The sequence below is a fragment of the Dichomitus squalens genome, assembly GCF_000275845.1.
Source record: "Dichomitus squalens LYAD-421 SS1 unplaced genomic scaffold DICSQscaffold_1, whole genome shotgun sequence".
NCBI classification, from domain to species: domain Eukaryota; kingdom Fungi; phylum Basidiomycota; class Agaricomycetes; order Polyporales; family Polyporaceae; genus Dichomitus; species Dichomitus squalens.
The window spans coordinates 450485-463451 of NW_006766883.1; the positions used below are offsets into that span (position 1 = coordinate 450485).

General features: G+C 58.2%; 6 protein-coding genes across 6 annotated transcripts in view; 2 read left to right on the forward strand and 4 right to left on the reverse strand.

Annotated features, from left to right (window-relative positions):
• Window positions 1-20: 20 nt before the first annotated feature.
• On the forward strand, window positions 21-2181 carry DICSQDRAFT_94993 (uncharacterized protein; the record flags this gene model as incomplete). The annotated part of the gene is made up of 4 exons (XM_007360015.1): window positions 21-764; window positions 1001-1193; window positions 1278-1850; window positions 1914-2181. The coding sequence occupies 4 exons, from the start codon at window positions 21-23 to the stop codon at window positions 2081-2083; spliced, it is 1680 nt and encodes a 559-aa protein (XP_007360077.1). The 3' UTR covers window positions 2084-2181.
• Window positions 2182-2244: 63 nt separating this feature from the next.
• On the reverse strand, window positions 2245-3424 carry DICSQDRAFT_151009 (6-phosphogluconolactonase; the record flags this gene model as incomplete). The annotated part of the gene is made up of 2 exons (XM_007360016.1): window positions 2245-2988; window positions 3219-3424. The coding sequence occupies 2 exons, from the start codon at window positions 3422-3424 to the stop codon at window positions 2412-2414; spliced, it is 783 nt and encodes a 260-aa protein (XP_007360078.1). The 3' UTR covers window positions 2245-2411.
• A 268-nt stretch (window positions 3425-3692) lies between these two features.
• On the forward strand, window positions 3693-4470 carry DICSQDRAFT_95000 (diadenosine hydrolase; the record flags this gene model as incomplete). The annotated part of the gene is made up of 4 exons (XM_007360017.1): window positions 3693-3795; window positions 3861-4006; window positions 4113-4409; window positions 4457-4470. The coding sequence occupies 3 exons, from the start codon at window positions 3693-3695 to the stop codon at window positions 4374-4376; spliced, it is 513 nt and encodes a 170-aa protein (XP_007360079.1). The 3' UTR covers window positions 4377-4409; window positions 4457-4470.
• A 358-nt stretch (window positions 4471-4828) lies between these two features.
• Window positions 4829-6518, reverse strand: DICSQDRAFT_95002 (uncharacterized protein; the record flags this gene model as incomplete). Its single annotated transcript, XM_007360018.1, has 4 exons — window positions 6495-6518; window positions 5926-6431; window positions 4954-5794; window positions 4829-4891 (listed from the first exon to the last, which is right to left on the reverse strand). The coding sequence occupies exons 2-4, from the start codon at window positions 6339-6341 to the stop codon at window positions 4829-4831; spliced, it is 1320 nt and encodes a 439-aa protein (XP_007360080.1). The 5' UTR covers window positions 6342-6431; window positions 6495-6518.
• Window positions 6519-7418: 900 nt separating this feature from the next.
• On the reverse strand, window positions 7419-7970 carry DICSQDRAFT_151011 (uncharacterized protein). The gene is made up of 2 exons (XM_007360019.1): window positions 7631-7970; window positions 7419-7583 (listed from the first exon to the last, which is right to left on the reverse strand). The coding sequence occupies exons 1-2, from the start codon at window positions 7862-7864 to the stop codon at window positions 7491-7493; spliced, it is 327 nt and encodes a 108-aa protein (XP_007360081.1). The 5' UTR covers window positions 7865-7970; the 3' UTR covers window positions 7419-7490.
• Window positions 7971-11369: 3399 nt separating this feature from the next.
• DICSQDRAFT_75306 (uncharacterized protein) overlaps window positions 11370-12967 on the reverse strand; it is a 9890-nt gene continuing 8292 nt past the window's right edge. The window contains exons 2-4 of the mRNA XM_007360020.1: window positions 11981-12394; window positions 11634-11816; window positions 11370-11576 (exon numbers count right to left, since the gene is read on the reverse strand). Of these exons, the coding sequence (XP_007360082.1) occupies window positions 11535-11576; window positions 11634-11816; window positions 11981-12394 (639 nt within the window). The 3' untranslated portion in view covers window positions 11370-11534. The remainder of the gene's footprint in view (window positions 11577-11633; window positions 11817-11980; window positions 12395-12967) is intronic.

Below are 12967 nucleotides of genomic sequence, written 5' to 3' on the forward strand. Positions count from 1 at the left end.
CGTCGCGGGACACACTGACGATGACCACCGTCGCGCCCTCTGCCTCTGCTCGCCGCGTCGGGCCCCGCTCCATCATCTCCGTCGCATCCTCCACCGCAGACACCAGGTCGTACGCACCGGCCAAGCCCCCGCCAGCGAAACCGGTCACCCTCGCGAAGCGCATCCTCTTTCCTGCCCTTCCGCCCGACGCTGACCTCCCGCCCCTTCTCCTCTCCCCCGCCGCCGCCCCACAACTCAATGCAGAGCTCTATGACTTCATCGCTCTCGCTCTCCGCGCGTACGTCAACACCTGGTGGACAAAGATCACCCGTTACGACAAGGAGTTCCTCCCAGAGATAACCCGCATCCTCACCGCTGTCATACGTACCCTCGAGACTCGCCTTCTCGCCACCGATCTCTCCCCTCTTGTCTTCCGCGACTTCCCCACAGTGCTCGCCCAACACTGGATCGACTACCGCAATGCTCAGGCCAAGCTACATACCTCGTATGCCGCCGGAGGTGCTGCCAGTCTTCCTCAGCTCTTCCACCAGCTCCAACCCCACATGGCCGTCTCCGCAGACGGCGTCATTGACCACGTCTACGTCCGCCAGGCCGTCGACCACATCTTGAAGGTATGCCTGCCGCCAGAAGACTACGAACCAGAGGCCGAGCGGTACATTGTCCGCGAGATCATCCTCAAGGTGCTCGTCGGCGGCGTGCTCCCCAGACTCACTCAGCCATGGTTCATACACAAGCTGATTCTGGACCAACTGGGGCCTGAGAAAGTGGCGGTCGAGGTCTCAGAGGTGAGTCTCACCCTCCTATCCAAATCCCCTTGTCCCTCCGTTTGCACACCCTTCGGACACGCGAGCGAACGGCCAAATTTACGCCTCATGTATTTACATCATGCCAAGCCGAGGAATAGACATTGCCTTCCTTATCATTGATGCCCCGGCGATGAAATTGCGCACCGGAGGGCGTTGTCAGTTCGCAGTCGCTGATTGTCGATCCCCTCTCGCAGCCTCCGAACACCGTGGCTGATCAGACTACCACCTCTGGACGGCCGGTCATTCAGCGGCGTTCTTCAGGCCATGTTTCATTCCAGGCCCTCGCTATTCTTATCCTCTCTGCCGTACAATCCGTGTCCGGAGTATGTTTAGCACTCCTCCATGCGTACAAGCAAGCTCGGGACACCATCAAGAAGGTAAACCAAAGTAAAGGCCTACATGGAACGGACGAACGTGCACATCCTCTAGCCGACGCTCAGGACGAGCAGCACGCCTACTCCCACCCGAGAGGCGAGACAAGTCTAAATGCTACACCCTCGCTGCCGGGGACGCTCAATGTCCCCCAGAAGGCTCCTGCCGCGCCCTCGGGCTCGCTGCCCCGCGTGCCGTCGTCAGAAAGCACGTCAATCGTCCACTCCTCCTCCCGAACCTCGACCTCCTCCAACGTTCCCGAGATCTCGCCCTCGCCTTCCCCGTACCCAGCGCCGCCCCCGCCCCCACCAATCCCGGACTACGCACATCCGCCCCTAGCGCTCCTCCTGACCATCCTCACTCCCCCGCCCTCCTCTGCCCCCGCCGCCTCCTCCTCTTCTCCCGAGCACGCGTCGTTCGCGACCGCACGTGCGCTCTCGCACCTCCTCACGCTCGCCGCGTCCCTCGCCTCGCCCTTCCTCGCTCGCCTCCTCCCCTACCTCCTCTACACGCACGTGCTCTCCCCCGCGACGCTCGCCAACACCGTCCGGAGCGCGAACCGGGCCCTGTTCCCCGAAGGCTGGCCCGCGCCCCCGCCCGTTGACCCGACGCCCGAGGAGCAGGCCGAGATGCGCGAGACGCTGCGGCGCCGGCTCGCGGAGCGCGTCCCTGGTGAGTGCTTCGCGTGCGTTCGCGCCTTCCGAATTTGACTGATGGTCATTGGATGGTGTTCAGGGGCAGTCGCACCTCTGCTTGGGCCGACGCCTGCAGCGCGCCTTGCGACGGTCGATGCTGCACTGGCGCCGCTGGACGATGCGGCGTGCAACGCGCACCTGGCGGTGTTCATCCTGGACTTGATCCTGCTGACCGTCTTCCCGGAGCTGGGCGTGAAGGACGAGGTGTAGTTACGAGTCTCAGGGTGTGGCGTTGTCTGTTGGTGCGTTCCCACTTGGATGTTGTCGCTGTAGTCGTCATATACCCGGATCACGAAAACATATAAACGAACGCTGACGAACCGTAATGCATATCTTACGCTGGACCCCCCTCCTACCACACGGCGCGCTGTGATGTGGCCGAGTATACGCTGCATGAGGTATCCAGATCGGCATGCATCAAGGGGCTACATGGGAGCTTCGTCTCTGGCATGGCGTAAAATACAGGCTCAAAACTAGACTTCTTCCAACAAATCAAACTCGACAGCGACATCGTCTATAGCGTCCCGCACTCTCTATCCTAGAGCTTGAACGGTGTTCGCGCAAACTGCACCTTCTCCGCCGCGGCGTCGGCTACGAACCAGTAGAGCTGCCCCGGGTGTGCGGGGCGCACGCGACTCGCGGGCAGCCCCTTCTCGGGCTCGTCGAGCACGGTGTGGAGCGTGTCGGCCTTGGCCGCGTCCGCGGCGACGAACGCGATGCGCGCGGCGTGGTTGAGGACGGGAAAGGTGAACGTGATGCGCTTCGGGGGCGGCTTGGGGCTGTCCTCGATGTACGCGACCCACCTGTCCTCCTCGCTGAGGAGCTCGTGGCCGGGGAAGAGCGAGCAGGTGTGGCCGTCGGGGCCGATGCCGAGGAGGATGAGGTCGAAGATGGGGAAGCGGGCCGAGTCCTTCATGGCGAACTCCTGGATGAGCTCCTTCTCGTACTGGTCCGCGAGCTCCTCGAGGTCGTCGAGGTACTCGGGGTTGAGCGTGTGGATCGTCGGCTGGGGCTGGGAGGCGGGGATCTTGGAGAAGAGCTCGCGGACGGCGAGGCCGTGGTTGGAGTCCTCGTGGTCGAGCGGGACGGCGCGCTCGTCTGCGTAGAAGACGTGCCTGTGGACCCGGGAGGCCGGTGGAGAGATCACGTAAGTAAACGCTTGGGTGTTCGGCACGGGCGAAGCAGAAGGAGAGGATTAGAGTAAATTAGCATGAGGCGAGTCGATCACCGATTGCAGTGCGGTGTCCAAATGTGGATTTCGAAGGCGGGTGTGAGGCATATGAACAGTGGACGGTCGTGAAGTTGGATTGGGAAGGAATGGGGCGCAGACAAGCCAGGTACGTACCATTTGTCCCACTTAACGCCCGGGTGGTTGATCAGCGCGGCCAACTGCTTGGGAAGAGAGCCACCAGAGAGGGCGACTGTGAAGCGTCCCTTCTTCTCAACAGCCTCTTTTTGGGCCTTGACAATGAAGTTGGCGAGGGCATCGGTGAGCTCGGCACTGGAGGGGAATGAGAAGAGGACGGGAGGATTTGGTGCGGTGTGAGGCATTGTGGGGTTCAGGATACGAGTGGGATGGTGGTTAGAGGACAAGAGAGTGGGTAAGGAGCTCCTAGCGTTGGAGGCCGATGGAATCTCGCACGGCCCTGTCAAAGCAACGCGTAGGCGCCCGTAATCAGCACTGATGTCATCGGATATGTCCCCGATCTCTGATCTCGTCCCAGTTCGAGTTCGACGAGCTCGTCCCTGCCCACTCCCCCATCCTCCTCTTCGTTCAGACGACGGTACACACCAGCTGGCAATAAAAACAAGCCGCATCATGTCCGCTCTCTTCTTCTCATCCTTTGATGTCACTCGCCAGGCGTTCTACCGCTCGGGCCTCGCAGCCGCCATCGTCAACCTGAAGCCAATCGTTCCTGGCCGTCCGTGTCCTCGTTCTCCGCACCGTATTCGACCCCGAACTGCGATCTCACACGCCGACCGATAGATGTCCTCGTCATACCCACACGCGTCGTCCCGCGCTTTGCCGACCTCGAGCAGGACGAGCTCGCGTCGCTGATGGCGTCTGTGCAGCACGTTGGGCGCGTCATCGAGCGTGTGTATGGGGCCGACGGCCTCACCATTGCATGTCAGGTACCGTACCTCCCTCGGAACGTTCATCAGCCTTTGTAGCTGTATTCATCATCATTCGTCCGCCGTCCTGTCTTGCCGCTGTGCTTGTACCTCACCGTGGAGATAGGACGGGAAAGCGGCGGGCCAGACAGTGCCCCACGTACACTTCCACCTGCTGCCTAGAAAGATCCAGGGCGACGCGTTCGCCAGGAACGACGACGTGTACCCTGCTCTGGAGAGGTCCGAGGGCGGTCTCGTCGACAATCTTCGCAGGGTCCCGCAGCCACTTCAGGTGGACGCGGATGAGGATCGCGAGCCCAGAACTTTGGAAGACATGGAGAAGGAGGCCCTGTGGCTGAAGACCTTCTTCGATCCTGTTGAAGGAAGCTGAGAGGCTGTTGGCAGCAAGGCGTCGTCCTCAGATGTGAGTGACGCGAGTCTCCCGCAAACGCTCATACCAACGTGCCTCAGGATTACTTCACCTGTATGACCTTGTTGCACACAGACATCGGGCTACTAGGTTCTGACTCCTTCCCTGATACGCGTGCACTCGACAAGGGATCTTGTCTGAATAGAATGCTATTCGTCACGAACACATGGCGCATGAGTGGTCGTAAGTACATAAATCAGACGTATTCTATAGGACTAGGTCGCAAGGATGACATAGTGTGCAACAAAAGATTGCGCGACACTGAGGCCAACGCCTTAGCCACCAACAAACCTCTGTGCGCGGCGAACAAATCCATCGCGACACAACCACGATCTACGGCTACCCCAAGCTTTTGTTGTAATCGCGTTCATAAATAGGACGTTCTAAGACATACGCAAACCCCGGCTTCATACTTACACTAGCCAACGATTGCGTCTGCACCTCGCGCAAGACCACGTAAGGCAGTCTCTGCAGTTCTGAACGAATAGCCACTATCAGCTTCGTCGGTCTCCCGGAGCCTGAGCGCGGCAGCACTCACATATAAGAAGATGCGCAGATAGTGTCCGCAGCCTTCGCATCTCCCGGCACCCGCAACATATCGCCAGCGATGTGTGCAATCGTGGTTCTCCCTCAACCTCGCTGCTTGGTCACGGACCGCCCGAGCGATGTCCACAGGTGGAGCGGGAACGTTGGGAGCGAAAACGGCTTGCATCTGCTGCTGTCGCTGCACTCTATCCTCGGCGGCTGTGATTAGCCTCGCTTCGTCCCATTGAGTGCACGCGCAGGTCTTCCACCGCGCAGTGCAGAGATAGCAGAATTGGTGCCTGCATCTGCACGTCATGTGGTAGCACCCGACGGTGAGCTCGACGAGATGGCCACATCCGGGACAGCGCTTCCACCCCGACTGCTCCGCAAGTGCGACGACGCTGGCGTCTTCCGCGCTGGTGCAGCGCGTGAATAGGGAGTGCGCTGCAGCTTTGCAGTGCCCGCATGTATTCGACCAGCATTCCTTGCATGTCAGATAGGACGCAGTGGCAGTTGCTGCACCGAGGAAAGCGGAACAGGTGGGACGATGGCAGTAGACGCGATCTTTGGTCCCGAATTCGACTGCTTTCTTATCGAAGAGCGTGGCTAGATCCCTGTTCAGGTATTGCCTGATGACCGAGACATTGAAGGGCTGGCGGCAGCAGGCAGGAGGGAAGAGCGACTCGTCGACGGTGGCTGTACGGAATAGGTCCACAATACAGTTGACGTCGTAAGTGTCCCCGCAAGGTGCGCGGATTACTGGGCCATGAATGGCGTCCCTGCAGATGACACACGTCTCAGATCTAGTACTCGAACTCGATAAGTACGTGGTGTCTATACAAATGGCCATCAGACTGACCGAACACTGGCGTTGCTCGGCAGTTGCTTAGAAGACGAAGACGGGGCCCGGCTTGCAGTGGGAACAGTGCTCGTCCTACACATTTCGTTCAGCTGGAGCGTCACTCGGATATTGAATAATGCTCACGAAAGTGGTCTTACCGAGATCACTGAAGAGGACATGGCCGTTGAATTCGTCGCAAGCGTCCGCACGCTAGACATTGTTGAGAGAAGACCGGCATGCTTCAGCGTAGTGGGCGCTCGACCCTCGGCAATAGCTCGAGCTATCTCTCTATCTCGTCTCGCAACTTCTTCAGCGCGTTCGTGCTCCTCTAGGAGGTCCGCGTCCGTGCGAAGGGCCTCGTCGATGCTGTGAGCGAAGGCGATGTCACTCACGAGCGTCTGCAACGCACGGGCCTCTTCGGCGAAGAATTGCAGAGCGAGCTCCTCGTCGCTAAGAGGCCCAGAGATAGCCTTGCCTTTCTTCCGCCCACGGATATCTTCCACATCTTGCAATCCGTAGGAGGCGACTAGCGCGAGGAGCGTCAATTCCTCTTCTGTCATCCCGTGTGGATGGTTGGCGACCCCGACAATCTGCGGGAGGAGGAAGGGGAGATAGGGAAGTCAAGAGGCCCTACTGATCTCGGGGCACCACTTTATGAACAGCAGTCAATATGCCAGCGCGTGCAATACGTCTCGCCGTGTGTGAGGACTTACCGCAGCATCCTTCGCTGAGGTCAGCAGGACAAAGAACCTCAGCTATATGGCCAATTCAGGACACAGCTCGCCTAAAGAGTCTTCGGATGAGAAAGTCCTTGTCCTCTCGCATAGACGATGGAAGAGGACGATGCTGCAATTGTCCGTGACATCGTGTTCGACAAAGGCAACTACAACATCTATATCCTAGATCAGTCCAACGTGCACAATATATTCCAGGTGCGGAGATGCTACGATGCCCAAGTCGCAGGCCTCAGAACAGAGGCTGTGTTTCTGGTCCTTGACCGTTCGAGGCTCCATACATGCAGCCATGGCGTCGCGTCCGACACTGGGTCCGGATACTCGAACTGCGCAGGATAACGGCCAATGTCGTCTCCAGGAAAACTCGTGATCTCGGCGTCGCCCAGCAGCGGCACAGCACGAGTGCTCCTAAGCCTAGTGTGCAGCAGCCAGTGACAGTCCGCCTCCCAGAGCTGGAGCTTCGCGGTCAGTCCGGGCAAGTACTGGACTGCGATGTATGCGTATGCTACCGGATTCCACCAGCACTCGTTGCGTACCACAAATTCGGCGGTGTGCTCCTCGACCAGCGATACGCCTACGATACTCCCCTCGATGTGCGGGTCGTACGTATCAAAGCGGGGCGTCTCCATGGGCAAGTAAGGGGGACGGTATGCCTGGGGTGAGAGTGCTCGGAGTTTGACGTACAAGCCTATGCGGAGGGGTTCGTCCGGACAGATGGGAACATCGTATAAGTGGGCGACAGTGTTCTTTGCGATAGGATGACTGCGATCCTTCCGGGGAAGGGTATCGGTGGCTCGCCACTTGGCGTAGATAGTAATTGGGGGGCCTTGGTCGGGAGCGCGATGGACAACGTGCGGGTCGGCGGGCATACGACGGCTGAAGAGGTTTGGACGGAAGGTCAAGAGCTGGAGCGTTACCTGTGAACCACCACTACCCTCTCGCTTATATCGTCGCCCACACCCTGAGGAGTTCATGTCAGGTATGCAGGGTCGCATCCCGGTGGTCTTGTTGACGAACCGAGTAACCTGGCAAGCTGCCGCTGGCATTGTGGTCTCTATAGGCAAACGGCTATCAAACGAGCCTAAGCGTTTCCGAGAAGAGTAAGCCTGACATACCAGCCATATGTCAGCGAGCGATCGTGGCCGAGTACCGGGCCTGGGGTTGCCTCCCGTGGGATAACCGCTGTTGAAAACCGCAGAATTGAACCGTCCCAGTATACATACGCAGGACGCCCTCGCCGTGGGACGTCCCACGTACGGTGGGTCCAGGTGGGACTGTTCAATCCTACTATTTTTCTCAGCGGTTGTCTCCCTCCCGGAGCTGCGACCGCCCTGCAGGGGAGTGAGCATGATATACCGCTATGGGCGTTACTTACCTTGCACGCTGTCACGGCCCCTGCACGGTTTCGAGTATATTCGTTAAAAAGTCCGAGACAATCGGCAGGGTGGTCGTCGAGATACAGAAGCGGCCGGTCGTGGTCGACTCCGAAGTCGGCGTGCCTGAAACGCGCGGGAAACTGAGCGAGCGACGAGATTTGAGCTCTCAAGTCGCGTACCTTGCACTTCATCTCCGTTCGTGCTGAGGTACGTATACGATGATGACGTCCTCTATATATCTGCATTATTTGACGACTATGCACACGACCTTGCCGACGTCCTACTTGACATCCATGCAAGCACAGACCTCCTGTTGCCTTATGCCCAGCTCGTCCAGATCAATTGTAGTACATACTGCATCCCTCGTTACACTCCGAATGGCTGGGGTGTCACACGCGCATGGGTGACCGCGGCACCGGGGTGCAAGTATACATCTGGGCACGAGACTAGCGAATGGCATATACACCGCTTTCGCCGGCGGCGGTCAGAAACGCGTCGCATGCATGCTCAAAAAGGTAACTCGCGCGCGAGTGAGCGTCGTCTCCATAGCCACCTTCGTATCGCCGCAAGGTGTCAAGACACCGGGTGGGTGCGAGTTGACTCGCTGTGAGCTCGAGAATATTTCCTGGGACTGCGAGACGGACAACGATGCGCATGTCCTCGCTTATGTGGCCCAGCGCGTCTTCGACCACCTTCCTCCTGACGAAGAATTACGTGTCCGAACCTCCTCCGCGAGGCACGAGGTGAGCCGCAATCTCAGGGATGTGACCTTCGCGGAGTTGGATATTGTGCTAGAAGAGGCATGTCTTGTAGTCAAGTACGAGCCACGCCCTGATATCGGACGCTCTCGAGCGGACATGACGCAGCGTCTCTCAGGGTTCGGTAAGGCTGGTATGCCGTGGGTCGTTTGACTCATTGGCGAGCTGAAGACCTCGGACCTCTAGCTCGAGGCCGTTCTTCGGGTTGTGCTTGACCTCGTCGCGGCGCAAATCGGCGGACGTGGTGTGGGCGGCGAGGTATACTCACTGGAGCGCGGGTTTGATCACCATCGTGAGGTGCTGCCGGCAGCCGAAGGCCACTGGACGAACTGGAGCGCTATGGAGCGCTACAAGCTGCGGGGGAGGTTGCAACTTTCCTCAGCTGAGATCCGTTCTCGCGGTCATGCATTGGCGGAGGCTGCCCTGAACAGTTTGCGAAAAATTGCGAGCGGACAAGGCCGTTGTTCACCCTAGGCTAGAAATATCATATACTCCACTGTTCTTGGGGATGGTTTGGGTTATGCATGTCGACCTTCCCGTGTCTCCTCGTATCTGCTGTATTCACTGTATGTCCACGACTTTCCCGTCAACATACATCTCGAACGCGTTCTACAAGGTACCACTCGAAGAGATCAGTATATGAAGGCCTATACACGTACACATTCCATCCATGTCCGCAAGCGTACACACCCATGCGAGATGAGCACCGACAAAAGACATCACGTCGTCTCAGCACATGAGCTAGAATTTCGGGGTATAACATCAATGGTGTGTACCTCAGGAACCCCGAGGCAGTCAGACTCGGACGGGCATTTGCCATGAGTGTCCGCAGCGGAAGATGAGGTCACGAAGGTGGGGATCCTCGACGTCACGGCATCATTTGGCAGGAAAAGCCCCTTTTCGACGCCGCTAGCTACGACATGACTCCTCGCGCTGTCCAGGTGTCTGAAGGCTGCAACACGGACGACGATGAGGCATTGTAAGATCCCGAAAAAGACGGGTTTAACGGACGCCATGACGTAGCGGACGTCGCAGTTGGTCTAGTGAACGATCAGACGTGCGGCCCGAGTGCTACCGAGGGATATCAAGGGACGTACCAACGACGTGACCGTTGGGTGCCAGCGAGCAATTCTCGTAAGTAGAAAAGGAGACCGATCCGTATGGTGGAAGTAGATTCGACACATACGCATAGTACCGTCGCGTACGTGTCCAGGTGCCCACCCTAGTACTTCGGTTGCGGTCGAGAGTCGGTAGGTAACGAGAATGGGAATGCGCCGCGATGAACCCCACAAAGTCTGAAGCGTGGTCTCAAGAAGGACGGTTTCGTAGTTGCCCGAAAGACGCACGAGCGTTAGCGTTGAGACGATCACTGTCATCGGGATGTATAGAGCCCCATTGCGCTGTTGAGCGAAGAAGATATAGAAGTGCACACGAGCAGGCCGTCCGAACATAAGCCCGCGAGGTGGTTACAATGCTGCGCCCAGACCCGCTCAGCACCTCCTAGTCAAAGGCACAGAAGCCTACCCGCTCAAATAACAATCAGGGTGATATCCCATAAGGAAAGCTTCGTCCGATGGCGGTTCATGACCCGTGCTCGGGCAGATCATGGGGCTCGTGCGATGAAGTGCCCGCATAAGTCAACGATTCTGCGATGTTAATGTCATCAGTTAGACGAGGCGGAGATCTCGGGCACGATACGCACAGAGCAATTTTACCATACGGAGCCTGCGCTAAAAGAGGCTGCGACTTCTGTACTAATCATACCACGATGTTGCGACGCAGAGTACGCAACATGCAGACACCGGCATGAGGCCCGCTTTCGAGGGGGATGTTGTCCCAGACAATACGCAGAGAAAAGCCTGAATAATGTGATCTTGAGTACGTGTCAGACGGCAGTGTCGTCAGCCATCTCCCAGGAAACCGCGCGTTTGGGGCAGCAGCAGTACCGGGTCGTCGATCCACCCTTGACTAAACTTAGCGCAAGGGGGTAGTGCTGCGGAAAGAGTAAGATGTACGACGCCGACTCCCGCCCATAAAATAAGACTTACGTCAGAAGTGAACATCTGGGCTCGGCTATGTGGCCTATATGTAGGGACTTTGAAGATGGAAACCATTCGCCAAGCGGCACTTGAAACCTGAACAGCGACATTTGATAGCCTCGGTGAACTAGAATCGGCACTGGCTCACCAATAGGGCCAATCTCAACGGTCGATCGCTTTAAAGTCGTATCTCAGACAGCGGATGTTGTAGCCATCTTTGGTTGGCCTATATTACTGCCTACGAGAGGCACTCGTTTGGTCGGTACTGTGGCGAACGTCACTCACCGACGTCGTCACAACGACGCAGTCACTACGCATTCCCTCCACGTCCACCTCGTTCGGTCTGATCCAGTAAGGCATGCATTCCCGTCCACTCCGACATCAGCCTTGTGGCGTCCTGATACCCAGGCCCGCCGCTGCCAAAACGGAGACAGCCATCAATGGGTTTCCTGGGCCCCTTGGATTGACGACGACGTACCTATCTTCAGGATCTCCAATTGCGTACCGCGCCTACATGCTCAGTGACGAGACCAATTGGATAGGCTCTGTATATGAAACAAGAAACACGATCTCCAAGCCTGCCGATCGTACCTTGTGCCAGTTCCTTGCTGATTCACAGGGACATACCTCTTCAGATGAAACAAAAGCTCGGTACCGCAGATCGCAGCTGAGTAGGACCATGTTCGATAGTAATTCTCGTATCGTTTGTATGAGATAGATCCAAGATAAATGTGACGTCAGCCCACGCCCAATCGTACACTACCTGCCAAGTCCGGGCACCATCGCACACAGACCACCCAATCTCGCATACGCCTCGAAAGGCGCTCACTTCCTCAGTTTCATAGTTCAGGGGCGGCTCTTCAGTTTCAGCCCTGGGAGGCTGAACATCTGGTGAAACCGTCAATGAACATACGCACCATCGTCGTTACATCTCAAAACACTTACCTCGAAAATCATCTCCGCGGGTACACCCCATCCCCTGACGCCTTCGACCTGGTTGACAAGCTGGTTGCCCAAGACGACGCCGATGACCGAGCCGCTCTCCTCGTCCACAATCGGACCCCCACTCGACCCCGGCGTCGGCGGGGGCTCAAAGTGCAGATGCGCCAAAGCGTCATACGTCCCAGGCTAGGAGGTTGCCGCAATGGTGTGCAGATACAGAGGGCACGTTACAGAGCATCGTAAAACGACCATGGGGAGAAGAAGTCGCAGTCAGTCCCGTGCTGCATCAAAAGCATCCGTCCGCGAGCGCGAACGCTACTCTCACGGCAGACGAGGACCCAGAGACGTACCTTCGCTTCTCTGCCGGCGTAGTCTCTGTAGCCCACGACGGTGCCCCTGACCCACTTCCTCCACGTGCCCCCGACCCAGGGCGTCCACCCGTCGCGGTCTGCCCCGGAGGGCGGCTTGTCTGCGACGAAGTGCGCCCGGATCGCAGCGCCCGGGTGGACGGGATACGGGTTCACGGGTAGGGACCGCAGCCCGGGGCTTGGTGTGGGCGGGAGTCGGGGCTGGGGCGTCGAGAGGAGGAGCAGGTCGCCGCGGTGCATGGCGGAGAGCACGGACGAGACGCGGGAGAACGTCGGTGCCGGGCCCGCGGCTGCGTGCGTGTCCGTGTCCGAAATCACGAACGAGCCCGAGCGGAGCTTCTCGAGGGCGGCGGCGGAGCTGGGACGAGTCGTGCGCACGAGCGGGTCGTGCCGGATCTCCAGGTGCCGCCGGAGGAGTGCATACACGAACGGGCGCAGGGGCGATATACGATGCAAACGTCAGCCCCAGTGAGAACGTACATGGGCTCAGCTGGTATACATCGGGGAAAGTTGGGTCAGAGCGGTTGAAGTCGGGAGGTCTCGGTTAATATTGGGCGGACGGGTTTAGGCGCTCAAACGACGTCTCTAACTGACCTTACGGTGACCGGATCGGACGTGCATGTCCTGACACCGGTGACGTCTCTGAGTTGTCCTTAACATGTCTCTAGCTAGGTAATACATTACTTTGTGTCAACGAACCAGCGTGTGCTCTTTGGGCCAGCCATCTCAGGTCTGTCTGTGTTTGCTCCTACTCCCAATCCCGCCACTTCTACACTCCTCCAAACGACATCGCCGCAACCTCTTCGCAATGTCCCCGTCACCCAACTCCAAGCCTCGGAAATGGTACTGCGATTGTACCAGGCACTGCAGAGGCCAGGAACGCGCGGTGTCGGAATCGACGCATCGCAAACATGCTCGGTATCGCAACCAACGATTGCAAGAGGCCCTTCAGCGCGCGCTCGGCACCGG

What these genes read in the sequence shown, in the direction of transcription:
- DICSQDRAFT_151011 (XM_007360019.1), bottom strand. Translation starts at nt 7,864, where the DNA reads ATGCTCACTCCCCTGCAGGGCGGTCGCAGCTCCGGGAGGGAGACAACC. An exon ending in CGCTCGCTGACATATGGCTG is followed by an intron (nt 7,584 to 7,630) that starts GTATGTCAGGCT and finishes CTCGTTTGATAG; the next exon opens with CCGTTTGCCTATAGAGACCA.